The following is an 18993-nucleotide window of genomic DNA, read 5'->3' as shown; positions in this document are numbered from 1 at the left end:
CGTGATATTCCAGTTCACTAACAAACGTGATGTGAAACCACGTCACGATGAGAATTGCGACTTAAATACTTAAAAGCTGCGTCACTTTAGAAACACTGACATGCAAATGTAATTTTCACACAAAGGCTTTTCAGTGACACCAGACTGTGTCACATCATCATCATTGTCCTCTTCTTCCTCCACGTGTACTGCTGTGGTGCTGCGGTGCCCGGGTCAGCTGAGCGGGTCGACCCCTCTCCAAACAACAAGCCAATTACAGCCCGCGGTGACTATAAATAAACACAGCAGCACTTTTTTCCTCCGCATTTACATAAAGAGTCGTCGTATAACGGCCGTGTGATGGTCTGAAATATTCATCATACTCTTCGTCGTCGCTCCACTCTTCACTCCACACTCTCCTCTGAATTATGAAGAGAAAACTGTCTTGCAGAGAAGCCGAGGCTCTGTGGCTCGTGTCACAAGGACCGAAACAATGACAAAAAAACGACGGAGATGAATCTTCAGAGAATAATGAAATAAAATATTTAACGCAGACCTTTGGTTCGTTGAAACTGATGCTTACGATGGTCCGACAAACTCACATCATCATATACAGCAAATCTACTGGTTTTCAGATGTAGAATATTTAATTTTAATTACCTGTTCAATTACAATATTCTAGAATTTCAATTATATTCTGCCAATATTATAATAAAATACAGGAAATTTGAAAATTTCCAATATTATTATTATTTACTCTTTTTATTCATGTTTGTAATGAGTGCAAGTCTTATTTTATTTGGTGACTTCCAAATTTGGTTTCTCACCAAATGGCTGAAAACTGCTCATAAGCAAGTTAAGTACAAATGTGGACATTAGAAAAATAATAAACAGTTACTTTTTGTTTAATTTTGCACTTAATCCATAGTATTGAAGCAGATTATTGCATCATTTCCTGTAAACATTTAGCATTTGTTGTCATTAAACTAAAAATCTTTTCAGCATTTGCTTGCAGGAGTTTCCAGATTCTTGCTTATAAATAAATGCTATAAAATAACATATTTATGATATATGTAGCCTAGTGTTGGGCTTGAAAGGCAGTGTTTTGAAATGGTTTCACTTGTTGTCTTTTTTTCTGCTACTTTGAACTGTAACTGTAGAGTTCCTAGCGTCATGTGACGCGGTTTCTATGACCCGCCATGTTGGCAGGCAAATGGCTTGTTTCCACCGAGTGGTTTTGTGAGGTACGCTACGCATTTGTTTGCGTTTCCATTAGGAATAGTTCCAAACTAACTGGCCCTGACCATTCAATGTCCCAGTCCCCTTCACTTGGGTTACCTGAGTAATGGTACTGTATGGGTGGATTTAGACCAACGACAGTCAGCTGATAGCCTCACTCCCTTACTGACCGGTGTTTCTTCAGAGGTCCACAGTCTATTCTTGTACAAAGTTTTACTTTGTTTTGTTGACTCAAACCTACCAATTAGAGATTCTGTCCATCTTTACCAGTGCGCGTCAGCAACAGTCCCTCTAAGCTGTGGAGTCCCACAAGGCTCCATTTTAGGCCCTCTACTCCCCACCCCATGCTGTTTTTCACAAAGGTCTTTAAAATATATTATATTTCGTTTCACTGCTTTCTTGATGACGTCACCTTCCTCTAGATCAGGGGGGCCACTGGGCCGCATGTGGCCCCCAGTTAATGTCCTGTGGCCTTTCACTTCCAAAATGTATAAGCTTGTCTAGTGTTAAATTGTATAAATTTTATTTAGATTTCTGTCTTTGATTTTTACTGAGAGACATCAATATTTTCTCAGGTGTTTCTTGGTATAAAAAGTTTTTTTTCAGATGTGTAAAACATATTCATTTGACCACACTTCAAAAAAACATGAACTATCACTTTAAGAGGATTTTTTTTTATTTCCAGCTTTTAATTGTGATATTTAAAATGAATGTGGGTGAAATTGGAGAAAATCGTATAAAAATATGTCAAACTTTGTGTTTTTATGGTAAAAAGCCAACACTTCCAAACTCAACATAACTTCACATCCCAGTCATCGTTTCCCTTCAGGAATGCAGGGGGCGTGGCCTCATAGCTGCAGTGACACCTCTGCTGTCCAATCAGATGCCTCCTCCGGGTCCGCGTCGACCAATAGCAGCGCCATGTGGGCGTGTCCCTCCGCTGAGAGGTGCGTTTTTTGGAGTTTGCTAAATGACTGCAGCAAGAAAACACACACACACACACACACACTGTGTTAGAGAGACAGAGGGAGAGAGAGAGTGTGTGCGCGCGCGCCATGGAAGACGGTCCACATCTGTGGCACACACAGCTGCTGTGTGCAGCGTCCTGACTCTCATCCGTTCACCTCCGCGTGGTTAAACGTTTCTGCACGGCGGATACGGAGCGCGCCAGGAGCAGCAGGAGCAGCGGTAAGAGCGACAGGGGCGGCGGAAGCGGCAGGAGCGGCAGCGGCCGCCGGTGCGACTCCAACTTGAGCGGCACCAGACAATGGGAGCAGCTGAGCCGAGCTGCTGCAGCGCCAAGTGCAACTACTACTACTCTTCTTCTTCTTCTGTTTACTACGACCACTGTCACAGCTGCAGCTCTGCCGCGAGAGACACGCGCGAGGAGGTGAAGAAGAAGAGGAAGGAGCGCGAGAAGAAGACGGAGGAGAGTGGGAGACACGCGCCAGCTGATACGCACGGATCCACATCCAGAGCTAGAACCGGGACTGTGGGATTCATGTGAGAGAGACGCTGTGAAAATCTGGGAGATCTTCTTTTTTCCCCTTCTTCTATCTCTTTTAATCGGATTATAACACACACACACACACAGTGAGACGCAGCAAAAACTGGATTATGTGTGATTTCTCGCGCTGTGGCTCGCGCACACTGGACCTCAGGTGTATTTGTTGTAGCCCGTGAGCGGCTCCTCTTATTCCTCCTCTTCCTCCATCCTCCTCCTCGTCCTCCTCCTCTGTGAACCCCCTTCCCTCCCTCCTCACCCCCCTCACCCCCTCCATCCTCCTCACCTCCAGCTCCGTCCCTGTCGGTGCCGCTGTCCGTGGTCCTGAAACACATTTTTTTGGGATTCTGGTGGATTTTCTTCTTCTTCTTCTCTTTTTTCCTTCTTCTTTTTCTTCTTCCCTTTTTTTTTTTTTTTGACCATGATTCCACGGCCGGTGATGAGGTCACGGCTCAGCCCCGGCCACCTCTGGATCTGACACGCGCACAGAGATATTCACACACACACACGTTGATACGAAGCGGGACATTTGCGGGATCACCTTGGAGCTCCTAAGCATCAAACCCCCTTCCTCCTCCTCCTCCTCCTCTTCCCCTCTCCTTTTGTCTTTTTTTATTTTTTTGTGGAGAGTGTGACCCCCCCTCCCTCTTCCCTCCCATCCACACTCACCCACACCTCCCTCCTCCTCCTCCTCGTGAACACAAACATGAGACTGGCAAAAATGTGCCGACTAAACGCGCTGGGGATCTATTTGTGGGAAACAGTTTTGTTTATCAGGTAAGAACATGAATATTTTAATAATGTCACTTCTTTCACGTTATGTGTTGTTGGCGCGTGCATTGTGGAGTGGACACGTCCTGTCAAAGTTGAGTGAGTGAGTGAGTGATGCTGCTGCTCTGATTGGACATGAATGAATGAAGACTAAACAGCGACCACTAGCGGTGACAGAGCTGCGTTCATGGCGTGAGTCTGCAGACTGTCAACAGGCTCTGTGTGTGTGTGTGTGTGTGTGTTGACGAGCTTATTGTGCAATTTCATTGATTTAATTTTTGTTTTCTGAGCTTAGATTTAACTTTATTGCTCCAACGTCAGGGACGTTCACTTGTACAGTCACTGCAAAAGTAATTATGTGAAAATACAGAATAGAAATTGTGATAAAAAGAAGGGAAAGACTAATAATATAATAAAAATCAATCAATACATAATAAAGACAAATGTAGAATGTGAGGGAATATGATCAATATTATTATCTTAATAATAATTTGATATTTACTTCTATATTGTAAATCTTTTATTTTTTGTCCAAAATAATAGTTTTTCTGTCCTGTGTGAGGACAATAACTCAATTAGACGATGAGCTGATGTTGTTGTTGTTGCTGCTGCAGCTTTAACAATATTCATGTTTTTTTACCGCCATCATGTGACGACATGAACATTTCCTGTCACGATTATCCAGAACTAAATATTTCTGTAATAATAGTAAAACAAAATACACGTTAAAGGTTTAGTGTGTACCATTTTTGGGATGTAAAAATATCTCGTGATAACCGTGATGCTGTTGCTCTGAGTTTCTCATCGACGAGGGTCTTGCTCTACAGAGGCGGCCATCTTGTGCCGCCATGTTTCCACAGCACAGACGCAGAGTGTGTTTGGTGTTTTACTTTGTAAACAACAGGCTTTTTCATTTGACACGTGAAGGCCACCGTAGTTCAACGACCTCATAGGTACAGAGCTGCATACATGTGGTTTAAAAAAATCGGATGATTTTTGCATCGTCTTTGTTTTCTTAAAATCCGAAATGATGAAAAAGAGACAGATTTTTTGCAAATTCCTGCAAATTTCTGGATGTGTTTGTTTGTTTATTTCATTGTCATTGAAACAGGCACAAAGAAAATTGCACAGTGGCCCTTTAATGTTTGACAAACCTTGAAGTTGTGGTGGATGGAGACATTTTTGTGGAACGCGCCGCAGTAAAAAAAATGTTAAGTCCACGTCAGAATATAATAAATATCAGACGTGTTGACTGTGATATACTCTGTGATATACTCAGTGTCACCGTGAAGTCAGACGCTTTTATAACAAACTAGTTTGAGAGGAAAAAATCCACAAAATCAATAAAAAAAAACTGCGTAAAAACTGTGAAATAAGGAAAGTGAGTGAAATTAGTGAAAATCTGAAACATCTTCTCAAGCATTAAAGTTGATTTATTTTCGAAAATATTGATTTGTTTTACTTTGTAGTGAAGCAGCACAGGTTTCTGCTCATTGTTATGGCATTTAAAACAACATTTTGCTTGGTTAAATCCATTTTTCAGGACAGGAAGTGAGACATGCAGTCAAGTTCCATTATGGGATCTAGTTTTTGAAAATTATGGCAGTCTACAGATTAAAATGTAACTTTATTTTTTGCTCAAAGTTTGACCCAAAATAACCAAACGTTTGTTTTGGATGTTTACAAATATTTGTCAAAAATGCAAGATGTAAACATTCCAAATTATAGCAAGAATGCTAATTTACATCCACAATCTCTGGTAACAAAAAGTCACAGCATAACTGGGAAACATCCTAATCCTAAAAAAGACAAAGTATTACAGACTCTACAGGACTGCCACTTTTTATCCAAACTTTGGGTTTCTGTCTAAACTCAGGAGTTAAATTCAAACTCAAACCTTAAAAACCCTGAAACAAGTTCATGATAAACTTCAGTCTAGAAGAGCATCAGACCATCTGTTTTGTTGTTAGCTAAAAAGCTAAAACTTTCTCGAGAGCGAACAACACGTGGAAACTTTTTTGGTTCTTTACCTTAGAAGTAAAGAAGAAGTCTGTTGATTCACCTATCAGCATAGCTGTTAGCTTCACCAGATGAACAGAGCAACAAGAGCTCAATCTTGTAATGTAGAAATCTGCCGACTCACGCATTAGCTCCATCATTAATGAACACAGCAACAGGAGATAAATCATGAGAGCAAAAATTCTGACTCGTGTAGATTTTAAACAGAGCACAAAAGAAAACAACAGTTAACTTACAAAATAGATTAAAAAAGGAGAAATAAATAAAGTTTAACAGATTCCTCCTGAGGTTTTTCACCAAGTTTGCTGCAACCTTTTTTTCTATAATTCTGCAGAAAAACAAACAAACAAACAAACCTCAGATTTATTTCTTTGCTTAAGAACAAACGACCATCTTCAAACACCAGCCATTGTTTTTCCTTCATTTAAACTCCATGTGTATTGTAAACAACTCTTTAGAATTCATTTTCAGACGTCGTCACATTTTCTACCTGCAGGCGTTGTTTTTGCTTCATTACTCCGTTGCTTTATTACGTGCGGGGTTCCATTTTTTTTTTTTATTTCTCTGCAGCGTCTGAACGAGCGTTTACAGTGCAGATGATTTCTTATTTTTTATTTGTTTATGATTTCTTGTGTATTCAGGACACAGTGTTTAGTTAATGAAGGAGAGTCAGGGGAAAACTGCCGCCTCAGCTCCTCCAGCCTGGACTCTGCACTTCCTGCACTAATTGATATCTCTCTCTCTCTCTCTCTCTCTCTCTCTCTCTCTCTCTCTCTCTCTCCCTCTCCCTTCTGTCTCGACCCCACACACACACACACACACACGCACCTCATTCCACATTCTGCCTTATTACTAAACATTGATTATTCTGTCATTGGCCGGGGCCAAACCTGATGAATACACATTTAATGTCTGTTCACTGTGTGTGTGTGTGTGTCCACACTCTGATTAACAGTAAAAAGACAGGAGAGAGAATTTAGGTTTTTATACTGGAGTTACACTGTAAAAAAAAGCCCCACCACAAACAAGTCAAACATTCTTAAATGGATTTTAAAGAACAGCCCTATTTGTAATATATGCTCCAATATATTCTTCAATCAGTTTGAATTTTTTTGATTTCAGAACAAAAAATCATGTCAATTATTTTGTGAATTTAGCCACTTTGAGATTTTAATGATCCATAATATTAGGAAAAACTAGACAAAACTGGTCAAAATATAATAAAGTTATAAGAAATTCCGTCATGTCAGAAATATTGATGTAAAATGAGTCTTTCTTATATTTTAGACACTCCAATTTGTACTGGGGTAAAATTTTACTAAATTTACAAAGTGAATTTGTACATTTAGTCACTTTCAGAGTAGAATGAAAAAAAAAATAGACAAAATTTAAGAAAGTTGACCTAAAACAAGAAATTATGTCATTTGTAATATTTACTTAATATGAGTCTTCTTTAACTTAACTTTAAGAATTTTTAGTAATTTTTATATTTGCACTGTTTTAACTTGTTGAAGCTTAAAATTTCTACTCGTGTCAAACTTTCTTGCCAAGATTAGTTTTCCTTTTAATCAGAACAATTTCCCACACATGAGGCTTATTTTACTTTGTCAGAAATGACGTTTACAGTCCGTTTTTCACCTGTAAAAAGTGCTTCAGGTGTTTAGTTTTATGACGTTTGACCTCTGCCCCCGCTGTTCACGTCAAAGACAGACAAGGGTTCTGTTTGTTCCCAGTGGAGAAAGTTTTATTTTGTCAAAAGTAAAAATAGCAAGAAAATGTTTGATGAAAGCATGAAGGAAAAGTTAGAATCAGCAGAAAAATGTGGGACATAATGATCATAAAAAATAAACCATGGAAGAAGATAAAAAAGGAAAAGAAAACAAAAGAGGAAATCGCTGAGTCAGCGTTTCCTCGCTAATTATTTATCCAGGCAGCAGCGACTGCAGCTAACAGGCTAACGAGCCGATTACAGACACAGCAGATCAGTGGGATGATTGATGGTGAGGATGATGATGATGATGATCATGAGAGCAGAGTCCAGAAGAACATGATGTCCCTTTTTATTGATTATTTAGCTGCGACAGAAACAATTGATCAAAACATTCAGAGTCAAAAACTGTGAAAAATCATCTATCAGTCAATGATTGACAGGCCGTCGACGTTGTTGTTGTTGTTGGATCAGAATTCATTGACGTTGCAGGAGGAAGATTCTCTTCTGTGGTACATGTGTTTGTTTCAGTTGCACTGCAAAAACAATTCTGTAGAAATAAACCAAATATTCTTACATTGTGCCTTAATCAAGTTAAGACTCATTTTAAGTGAATTTTATATAGAAATTATAAAAACTTAAATTTGGCATGATCAGGAAAAGGAAAACATATTTTAAGTAAACATTTTTTACAGGACAGAATTTCTTTGTTATAACAAATGTACATATTCAATTTTGGCCAATTTTGTTCAGTTTTTCCTCATTTTGAGGAACATAAGATTCTGAAAGTGGCTAAATTTGGAAGCTAGTTAGAATACTTCTAGTCGAGCAAATTTGGTTTACCCCATTAGCAATTTATTTTTACTTAAATGAAGAGAAGTTAGGAATATTTAGTCAAACTGTTTCTGAAGTGTGTGTTAAATAATGAAGAGAAACACCAAGACAGATTGGTGGGTGTGCAAATATAAAGACTAGTGAATTTCTTAAATGACAGAATTCCTGTGCTTGAGGTAACTTTAACTTTCTTAAATCTTTTGGCCTGTATTTCATGATTTTTAAGGAACATGACTGTTTTAAAAGTTACTGCATTCACAAGCTACTTTGAAGAATTGTAGCCAAGCAAAAATTACTCAGGAAATACTGAGTATATATACTGTAGTGTAATCATTAACTAAAGACTCAATTTAAATAACATTTCTTACATGACATAATTTTGCTTGTTACAAATTCAATTGTATTAAATCTTGGCAGTTTTGTCTATTTTTTTGTTCCTGTTTTTCCTCATTTTAAGGAACTTTACAATCTAACTCACTGTAGATATATAGACTGACACCATTGTCAGATTGTTTCTCTTAAACATATCAATTTAAGAAGATTAATCGGTTTCCAGCAGGGCTGTTTTTGCAGTGTAGAAACTTTCAGACTTCAGTCTTCTGTGAAATGAGGAAAAAAATGACCACGATTTAAAGAAACTTGAAACAAAGCAAAGGAATTCTGTCGTGTTTCCTTAAATGTAATCTTCCTTTACTTGATTACGACAAATTTAAGTGTAAATACCTAAGAATTTCTTAAATTAGCGCACATGAAACAAGGTTTCCTAGTTAATCTGAGGTGAAGAAACAGTTTACTCCAAACAAAATGTTCTACGGGGAAATTGATCGTGTACTGATTTGGAATCAATTAGGAGCAGAATCTGCGTCAGTGTTTGTTGGGGAGTGTGAGGAGAATCGACTCAGGTGCTGGAGGTGATGGTGTGTGTGTGTGTATGTGTGTGCGCGCATGTGTGTATGTGAGTTTTTACGGCTTTTTCTTTGCCGCAGTGCAACAGCAACACGAGCACACACACGTCTCGTTGATCAGTCGCTCATTTCACCTCCGCCTCGCCGTGGTGATAACACAGATTAATCACCTCTCGTGTTTCCGGACGCTTGCACGCGTCGTTATCAGACGCACACACACACGCACCACCGTATGCAAACGATTCAGCTTCATCTTCATCTTCATCCCGGAGGAAAACACTGTGACCTTTTTCATCCAAAGATTCAATAAACGCTCTGAAATCTGTGGAGCGGAAACGCAGACAACGGTCATGTGACCTGACGTATGGATCTGTGTGAACTGCAGTGTCGAGCGAGAAAAAATAAATAAAAAAATATTAATGCAGAATCTATAGAGACAACGTGATCCATAATTTATATCACCATGACGATGAGTCTGTGCCTGAGGTGTTTGTTGTTTTTTTACCTGTGTTTTCATAGCAGGTGACCTTGAGGTGACCTTGGAACACACACATGTCCATCACATGACAGGGTGATTGTCATGTGACTCCACCTTTTCAAAATAAGACGTCTTTTTATAAAAGCTTCAGTCGTCAGAATCAACAGAAACACAGTTTATTTTTTTGAGTCTTGTCTTTAGCTGCTGGAATACTAAAATTACGGGATGAAGGTTTTCTGCCATAAGCTCCTCCCACCAGATGAGGACAGACAAAAGCGTGGACCAAAGATTTTAAAACTTAAAAATACTTACCATGAAATTCAGTTTTTCTGGGAAATAACTCGTTACTCTTTGTGACAACAGTTTTCAAATCTCATCGCAACATACATAATCTCAATTATGTCTGTACATAGTTATGCAAACACCTTTACAAAAGATTAGATTGAATAGGAAGAAATCTCAGACAGAACCAGACTCAGAGCATCTGCCAAGACAGGTTGTGGTGAAAGGAAAATTTGGGGACAGAAAGGACAAGATGGAGGTGAGGTAGAAATGTAACAGGTGTGTGATGTTACCGTATTAGTTTAGACAAAGACAGTTCTGAATCAGTGATGATGTGTTTATAGAATATATATTATATTATATTATATTATATTATATATTATATTATATTATATTATATAAGCAGCAGCTGAGATTGTTGATAATGATGAGAAAGCTCTCCTGTTTTGTACTAAACATAGACCTGAAAGAAGTTGCCCAACCAGATGTTGCAGTGGCAGCATAAAGATCCCAGGTTCGGATCCTGGAGTTTGAATGATCTCTCCCTGTGTGTTTTCTCCAGCCTCCTCCCTCAGTCTTAAATAACACAGAGGTTAATTGTTGATGTACGAGTTTACTGTACATACAGAGTCAACACACAGATGAAGAATCATGTTGAGTTGAAAATGGTCAAATTTTGGCAAAGAATTTGCGTTGAAATGATGACGCAGAGACCGATCAGCTTTGAGAAAATTAGAAAATGATCATTTCTGAATGTGGGCACCTGAAGGTCTATGACACAAGTAGCAACATATGGAAACCGGTCAGTGAAGAAGTTGATGATACCTGGAGTTTGGGCCGACAGGCTGCTGCTGCTGATGATGATGAAACTTTGCGTTTGGTGTGAACACAACTTGAGAGTGAAAGGTTGCACATCTCTGTGTGTTTGCCTGCCCTGTGATGGACAGACAACCTGTCCAGAGTGTGACTCCGCCTTTCATCGTTCTGTCAGCTGGGATTGATTCTAACTCTTCCTGTGATTCTCATGTGGAGGTTAAAGGTGTAGCTAATGGATGAATGTTGCCTACCCTGACTTTAAATGATCACGCCAGGTATATTCAGAGGCAAATCGAGTAAAAACGAGCAATTTTACAAACCGGCACCTGAAATGTTTACATTTTCATCCACTGGATCCAGAAGAACTTTCTGGATCTGTATTGAACTTTACCTACTTATAGCTATTATCATCCTAAATAAACGTGATGAAATTCATTCTGATCTATTGCTGCTAAATCCGTAATCCGTAACCTCATCCAGATGAAATTTAGTCTGATGGTAAAGAGGTAAAGAGAATCCTGTGTACAAATACCAAATTTCATTTAAATCCAATGAGTTCAGGCGATCACCAACTCATCCATCTATCAATCTAAGTGACATCATCTCTGAGTTGACTGTGTTACTTGAGAAACTGGGAAAAAAAACACGGGAACACACATGTTGGGTTAGCCTTTGTTGGCAATACAAGTCAGATTTCACGTGAAATGATTCATTTTCATTCACTTGATCGAGAAAAACTTTCTGGCTCTGTATAGCACTTTACCTTCTTATGGTTATCACCATTTTACATAAACATAACAACATTCATTCTGATCTGTTAAGATGCCGCAGAGATAAACACATCCAGACTTATTCAATGGGACTGAATCATGTAACATTTAATAAGTAAGTACAGTTTTGCTCATTGTGACGTCATCAGTGCATAGATTCTTATTTTAAAATGTATGTATGTTCGTATGGGAACATACTTGGGTGATCATCTACTTAAATTCTACTTAAAATACTCTAAATTCAGACTGATCCGTCACAAGCTGCAGACAGGAAGTTGCTGACAGGAAGTTGCCGACAGGAGGACAAACTGAGCTCCTTAGTGAAGGAAATAAAGTAGGTGTTAAATAAAAGTTGTTGAAGGTGGTTTGTTCATTAAAGCAAAGGTTAGTGAGATGAAGTGTTGTGACAGAATGTCACTTTCACCGTGAGTGATATTTCACGCCGTCTAACCTTTCTCTCTCTCTCGCTTTCTCTCGTGTGACATTCATTAGCTCGACTCCTTCTGTGACTTCACGTCTTTTTTTACTCTCATGTTTTTCCTACAATCTGTTGAACCTAAAACGCTGAAGAGAAAATAGTCTGTTTGTTTGTGTGAAGGTCAAACCTGAAGTGGGAAAAATAAAATAAAATCTGTCTTGTGTATATATTTTTTTTCTTGTTGAAGTGAGTAAATACAGAAGCTCTTCACCTGGGACAAAAAAACCTGGAAGAACTGAGTTTGTATTTGACATATTTTACTTCCTCGGCTTTTACAAGTAGTACGAGGTGCAAATGTAGTAAATAAACTATACGGAATAAATGTGTGTATGTACAAAATAGAATCAGAAAATATAAGACAAATACAGTGCAAAACTAATAAATGCATAAAATAGGATAATACAATTGTAAATAAAATAAAACCTTCAGGCAGCCGAACGAAGTACAAGCTTCTGAACATGAGTTTGATATAAAATAGTGCAAACAGACAGAATTATTTATATTTTTATTATTTTTTTATTATTATTCAATATTGAAAACTACTCTGGCAATTTGAGACAAGAGCTATTCGCAAATTGCAAATGCTAAAATTGGTTTTCATTGTAGGACTGTAACTAACTAATACGACACTACGATACTACAATACCACTGCTAACTATATTTTCAAAACTTCATGAAGCTTCACAAAATTAAGTCAATTTAACAATATCCTGAGTGAAATCATCAAACAGATTAACAGATAGAGCTGCAACTAACGTCTACTTACATGAATAATTAATGGTTAAGTTGTTTAGCCTATAAAATGTCAGAAAATGTAGAAAAATGTAAAACATTATGATCTCAAGTGTCTTTGTTTTTGTCCACAAAAGTAAAAGTAATTCATTTTCATTGATTCGTGTGGAAAAAAATCTAAAAACTTAATTTTAATTATTAAAGAAAAACACTTAAGCATGATTAAAATGGTTTGCCAATCTGACAGCAATTTTTTTACACCATTTTCTAACACGTAAATGTTATAAAAACACAGCACAAAAGTAAATGATTCTTTTTGTTTCGTTACAAACAATTGTTGTGATTTTAGATTCTTAAATGTGAATATGATTTTTTAATCTCCTCTGACAGGAAACAGTAAAAATGTTTTGATTTGCTTCACATTATTTTATATTATACCATTTTCCAACTAATGTAATGTAAAGTTTAAGATTTATTTTGCTAATGTGACAAACTACACATCAGCAAAGTTGCCAGTTGGGTCCAATAATCCGATAATTGCATTTTATTATCGGCTCCAATTCCACCTTCAATAATCCTCTTTAATTCCTGAGGGTGGAGTCTGTGTTTTCCCGCGATCACAGAAGTCACAGGTGACAGTTCAGTGATCACAGAGCAGGACTCACCGGGATTTATTGCCTTGCTCAAGGACACTACGGGAAGGCGGCGAGCCGAGCTCTCAGAAATCATGGTCTGTCGCTGAACATACTCTCCTGCTTCAGCCAAATTAAAGCGAGCGCGTGTTATTTATGAAGCCGCCCTCAGGCACTTTCATTTGTTCTGCTGCTTCTGTATTTATCACTCACATCTCACATCATAACAAATCATAACGTTGTACTTTTTTCTTTTCCTCACTGTGATCAATTTCTCGAGTCTTGTCGTGGAAAAAAAACGAGCGACGGCTCGGCTGGAGTTTCGCTGCCGTCACCTTTTACTAATTAACTTCTGGGCAGGTTCATTTTCCAAAACTTGATGTATGATAATACATTATTGATCAGCAGACAGAGACGGAGACGGATTTGCATCGTAAATATTAGAGTGTGACATCAGCCTCCTCTGGGCGTAGCTGGAACTCGGTAAGAGACGCTCGCCACCGCGTAGATACAAGACAAATGTACGATATCAATTCTGTCCTGTTTGTTGCCGTGGAAACAGCAACTCAGGATGAACCACTCACCCAACATAGCAGTGATTTTCCCAAAATCTCCAGGTAGACGGCAAGAGATTACAGAAACAAACAAATACTAAAGGATTTTGAGTTTTTGTCGATGAGCTTCAAATAATTGTAGCATTTTAAAAATTACTTTTTAGGGTTTGAGATGAAAATTGGTACACGTGTGCATCAGGTCAGGATGGACAAAAAAGTCAACTGCACCCATAACCCAAACCCAACAGGAAGGCAGCCATTTTGGATCAAACTCCCATGTTTGGGCGAACTGGCACTTATTTGTATTTGAGCGAACTCTTCCCAGAGCTTTACTTCAACTTAGCTTTATGTAAACAACTTAAAATGTTTGCCAGGTCACTCTGGACAAGATGTGGATTAAAAGTTACTCAAACCTTCACTTAATGTCACACAGTGTGGGGGCGGCAAATTTGCAGCAAATGTTTGTCGTCAAAAAAAAAACGAACGTAACTCGACAATAGAATTTGACGTTTGTTTTAGCAAAATTAATTTTAACTGTTAATATCTAAGATAATGTATGTTTGACAGACCTTTCAGATAAAATACTGAAGTTTGTAAATCACTCACTCCTCCAAACCAAAGCCCATACAGAAAATGAATGATTTTATGTCACAGCACACAGGAGTTGTTGATCCACTGCTGCCTCCATCAGTAAGTTCAAATGTCTTATTTTATCATTTCTGTGTTCTAAATTCTTTTATGAATTCTATTATGATTACCTTTAATCAAACAAACTGACCACTTGAGGCAGCAGCAGACCAGCAGCTCTTGTGTCCCCAAGAGCTAAAATTAATAATGTAATATAAATTATTATAATGAATTATTAAATAGTTTTCTCTATGGGATTCAGTTTGGGAGAGAGAACCCTTTACAAACTTCAAGGTTGTTGTCTTTTTTCTTTTACTAACAGAAGTTGCTGCGGTGATAAAAGTGATTATTGTATTATTGATCAGTCACACCGCCCGTATGTTTCCTACCCCAGCTTTAATCTGTTTTGCACGCAGTCAGCAAACCACAGTCTTTAGCGTAAACTCACTCACTTCTTATTTCCTTTAATCATCATTTTTTTTGTCCTGATGAATTTAAGGAAAGCGTTGACTCTGAGGAACTGTGAACACATGCCCGCAGGATATTGGAGGTGATTCAGGTTTTTTTCCAAGTGAGGAAGCAGCTTTTAAACCACTGAGTTTTTGTTAGAAATGTTGGCAACACAGAGTCAACAGGAGCGGAAAATAAGGTTTTAGCTGATGATCTGCACCACGGGAGAGTTCACTGAACTCTTTCCTGAGCGGACAGAGATGAGGGAGTTTGACTTTGTGCCCTGTGAGTGAATTTGCAGTGTTTTTCCGGCGCAGTGGAGTGTGTGACGCAGCTCAGCCGTGCGAGAATCAACTCCTTGGGTTTTGTGGCGAGTGTTTTTTTGCCGGGCGAGTGAGGCGGCTGATCGGCAGTTGCCACGGCAGCGAGCGGCCCTTTGCTTGTTCCTGCGTCTCTGACTAAATGCCAGGATGAGAGCCATTAGGGATTCAGGTCTTCAGAGGCTTTAGGAGACATAATGAGGAACACTTAGGGCTAATGATCGTAGCCTTGATTCGGCCCACACCTCTCTCTCTCCCTGGCTGCATATTAGACACCGGCTCAGGATGACTCAGCTGTTTTTCTTTTTGCCTTCTTGTTCTTTGCTGCATCAGCGTTGGTTACAGGTCTCCAGCCAGCATCGATGTAGGATAATGAAAGCAAATCCAAACTTTGATCATGGAAACACAGACATGCAGGTTTATCAGAGGACACAGTTACACAGGCTGATCGTGAAAAACACTTTAATCCACACTGGGCTGGATTTAATCCCATCTGAACCGATGTCTGCTTGTGGTAAAATGAGCCAAATTTGTGTGTGTGTGTCAAAATTCACACACACCAATTATGTGCAAAAATAAGAAATTAACCCTAAAGTAAAATTTAATTTCAAGTAAACATTTCTTACAGGACAGAATTTCTTTGCTGATTACAAGTTCAACTTTCATAAATTTTGTCTTATTTTTCCCTTAATTTAAGGGACATTACACTCTTAAAGTGTGAGAGAGAAAATTGAATTTAAGTTTACTTGAATTGTTGCTAGTAGGACTGTTTTTACAGTGTATCACAGATTGGTGTGTGTGTTAAAATCTAAGAAATTCAAGGTAAATATTCTTAAATTCAGCTTCATCAATTGAGGGAAAACTCATTTTAAGTAAACATTTCTAACAAGACATTATTTCTTAAGGTACAATTTTATGTCTAGTTTTTGCTATCAGCAGAAAATTTAAACCAATTTTTAAAAAACTTTGCTTATTTGTTGCAGGGCTAGAAAATCACTGTCACTAATTGGTATGTGTGCAAATATCAGAAATGTTGCACAGATTGGTATGTGTGGTGTAAATTCTTAAATTCAGCTTAGTCAGAAAAAAATGAAGACTCATTTTAAGTAAACATTTCTTACGAGACAGAATTTCGAGTTAGTAGTAGTAATTTCAAGTTTTTGGTCTGTTTTTCCTCAATTTACGGAACATTACAGTCGAGAATAACTTGGGTTTACCCCAATTGGTAACCAAATATGTGGCTTATTTCGAGTCGGGCTGTTTTTGAAGTATCTAATACAGAGAAAATTAACTATCACAGGTTGTTGTCTGTGCAGATATAAGAAAGTCGAAGGTATAAATTCAGCTTGATCAAGAAAAGAATGACTCATTTTAAATAAACCTTTTCCTGTGCTAATAACTTTTTTAAATGTTGCCATTTTTTGTAGTTTATGGTCTGCTTTCCCTCATTTTAAGGAACATTACAGTTTTAAAGTGGCTAAGTTTACAGGCTAGTTTCAGTAATTGTAGCCAACCAAAATTAGCATGAATCCTTTCTGAAAACAGGAACATTTTACCCAAATTGAGAATATTTGGTTCATATTTATTGGCTGTTTATATTCAGTTTTATGCACAGAAAGCTCTTGCAGTGATATGATGAAAGCAGGTGGGATTTTTTGAAGAGTTCTGATCTATGATCCAAGCATTTATGCAAATGTCCCAGACACCTGGCAGACGTTCAGCTGTGTGACCTCGTGAACAGCGAACTGAGAAGCATCTTTTGTGTTTGCTCTTTAAAAACGTGTCAGGTTTTGTTGGCTCATGCAGCTTCCAGCAGAAACAGCAACTGCAGCCAGTAAAACATTTACTATATTTGTTACCTCCACCAAAGAGGTTATGTTTTCATCTGCGTGGGTTTAACTCTAAGGTTTTGTTTTATATTATACTGATCCAACAAGTCTTCTGGATCCAGCGGATCACTAATAACATGTTCATGTCTTTATCTCAATGTTAAACAGAGTTTTCAAACAGGAAAGTTAAGTTTGTAAACTAGTCACTCTCCCACACCAAACCCCATAGAGAAAATCAGCCTCATGTGTGAACTTTGTGTCACTGATGTAAATCAGGAAATGAAAAAAAATGAGACATTTGAACTTAGAGATGGGGGCAGCAGTGGATCAACAACTCCTGTGAGCTGGGATGTAAAATTGATGATTTTCTCTATGGGGTTTGGTGTGGGAGAGTGAGAAAGTCTTTAAGCGATACAAACTTCTACTGAGAAACACAGAGTAGAGCTAATAGACTTCTGTCTTTATGAGCTACACGTCCGTGGGGAAATTATGTTTCTGCTGGGGACACACTGGTGTAATCCCAATCTGTGCTTAATCCGATTGGACCTTCATCAGCTCAGAAGTGTGTTTGTGTGATGATACTAATTTGGGTTTTTAAACACTTCATTGTATCGTCTTTTCTGTGAGAGACTGTGTTTTCTGTTTCTGCGACAGCTTGATCCTATCGCACTCTGAGCAGTCGCGGTTATTAAAGAGGATTTAGCCGGGATTCGTCACGTCCTGGTGGGGATTATCGCCGCCAACATAATAATCTCTGATCCACCTAATTTGCCATCGCAGAGAGAAGATTTAGACAAAGTGTGAGAGAAAAAAATCTGATGTCTTTTTATTGATCGTGGCCGTGAAAGTGTGAGCTCTGCAGTTTTCAGAGACGCCAATTATCTGATCATCGATGTTTTGACTCGTCCAAACCTGAGGTTATAATCTCTAGGTTACAGAGATGAAGATGATTATCAGCGCAGTTTGTGACCTCAGCAGATTTTCACTCAGTCATGATGTGATGTTGTTGTGTTCAATCACTCTGTCATCGCTACAGGGCGTCACGCTGAGCGACGGGATCCCAATTTTCACATCACGATGATTTGTTTGATAACTGTAATTTAGTTTAAAGGGATATTTATTAATGCTTCATGTGACGAGGGAACAAACACAGCTGTGCTGTGTGTGTGCTCGCAGCAGTCCAACACGAAATGACTTTAGTTGTGTTTTTAATTTACAAAGTTTTCAAAATGTAACATTTAATGAACTGTATTTAAAGGAAACTTATGATAATAATAATCATCACTGCAATTGTCAGTACTCAATCAAAACAAAGTACTTTTCCTTAATCAGGTATCAAGTTGTGAAAAATCATCAACTTTGAACTTTTTTCAACAAGAACATGGAGTTAAAAGTAAATCTTACAACCTCCACACCAAACCCCATAGAGAAAATCAGTGATTTTACATCACAGCACACAGGAGTTGTTGATCCACTGCTGCCTCCATCACGAAGTTCAAATGTCTTATTTTACTGAATTAGGCTTTTGAAAACCGTCCTTCTGATTTACGGCATTGGCACAAAGTGACCACACGAGGCAGCAGTAGACCAGCAGCTCCTGTGTCCCCGTGAGTTAAAAACGCTGATTTTCTCTATGAGGTTTGGTGTGGGAGAGTGAGTGTGGTGGACAGTTTCCAGTCATGATTTAAGAATATATAGATTTTATTTATTTAAAAAGATAAAAATCTGGATTTACAGTGTCCTCTGTCATCTAGGGTTAACATTCAGATGTGGCGTCTCGGTCTCTCTCTCTCCGTCTCTCTCTGGCTCTCTCACACCTCTGGCTTGATCTTGATTTGACTTTGACACGTATCGTCTCTGTGCGCTGGCATTTACAGAAATTACAGGACTCGCCAAATTGGAGGTTCCGGAGAGAATAAAGGTCAAACTTTGCAAACGTTGAAAAGGCCACGAATGTTACAGAACTTAAATATTCTGATTGGCCTAAAGCAAGAGCCTCTGACGACAACAACATGATCATTTGGTCTGAATTTACAAGGAAAAAAAAGAAACATATTTGAGTGAAG

At 38.3% G+C, this 18993-nt stretch overlaps 1 protein-coding gene across 5 annotated transcripts in view; it reads left to right on the top strand.

Moving 5' to 3' along the window:
* Positions 1-3380: 3380 nt before the first annotated feature.
* glra1 (glycine receptor, alpha 1) overlaps positions 3381-18993 on the top strand; it is a 95036-nt gene continuing 79423 nt past the window's right edge. For all 5 annotated transcript variants that reach the window (XM_044040503.1, XM_044040502.1, XM_044040499.1 and 2 more), the window contains exon 1: positions 3381-3499. In XM_044040503.1, the coding sequence (XP_043896438.1) occupies positions 3429-3499 (71 nt within the window). In that variant the 5' untranslated portion in view covers positions 3381-3428. The remainder of the gene's footprint in view (positions 3500-18993) is intronic.

Source organism: Solea senegalensis, linkage group LG12, assembly GCF_019176455.1.
Source record: "Solea senegalensis isolate Sse05_10M linkage group LG12, IFAPA_SoseM_1, whole genome shotgun sequence".
NCBI classification, from domain to species: Eukaryota; Metazoa; Chordata; class Actinopteri; order Pleuronectiformes; family Soleidae; genus Solea; species Solea senegalensis.
The sequence above is the reverse complement of the archived record's forward strand: the minus strand, read 5'-3'. Positions and strand labels throughout refer to the sequence as shown.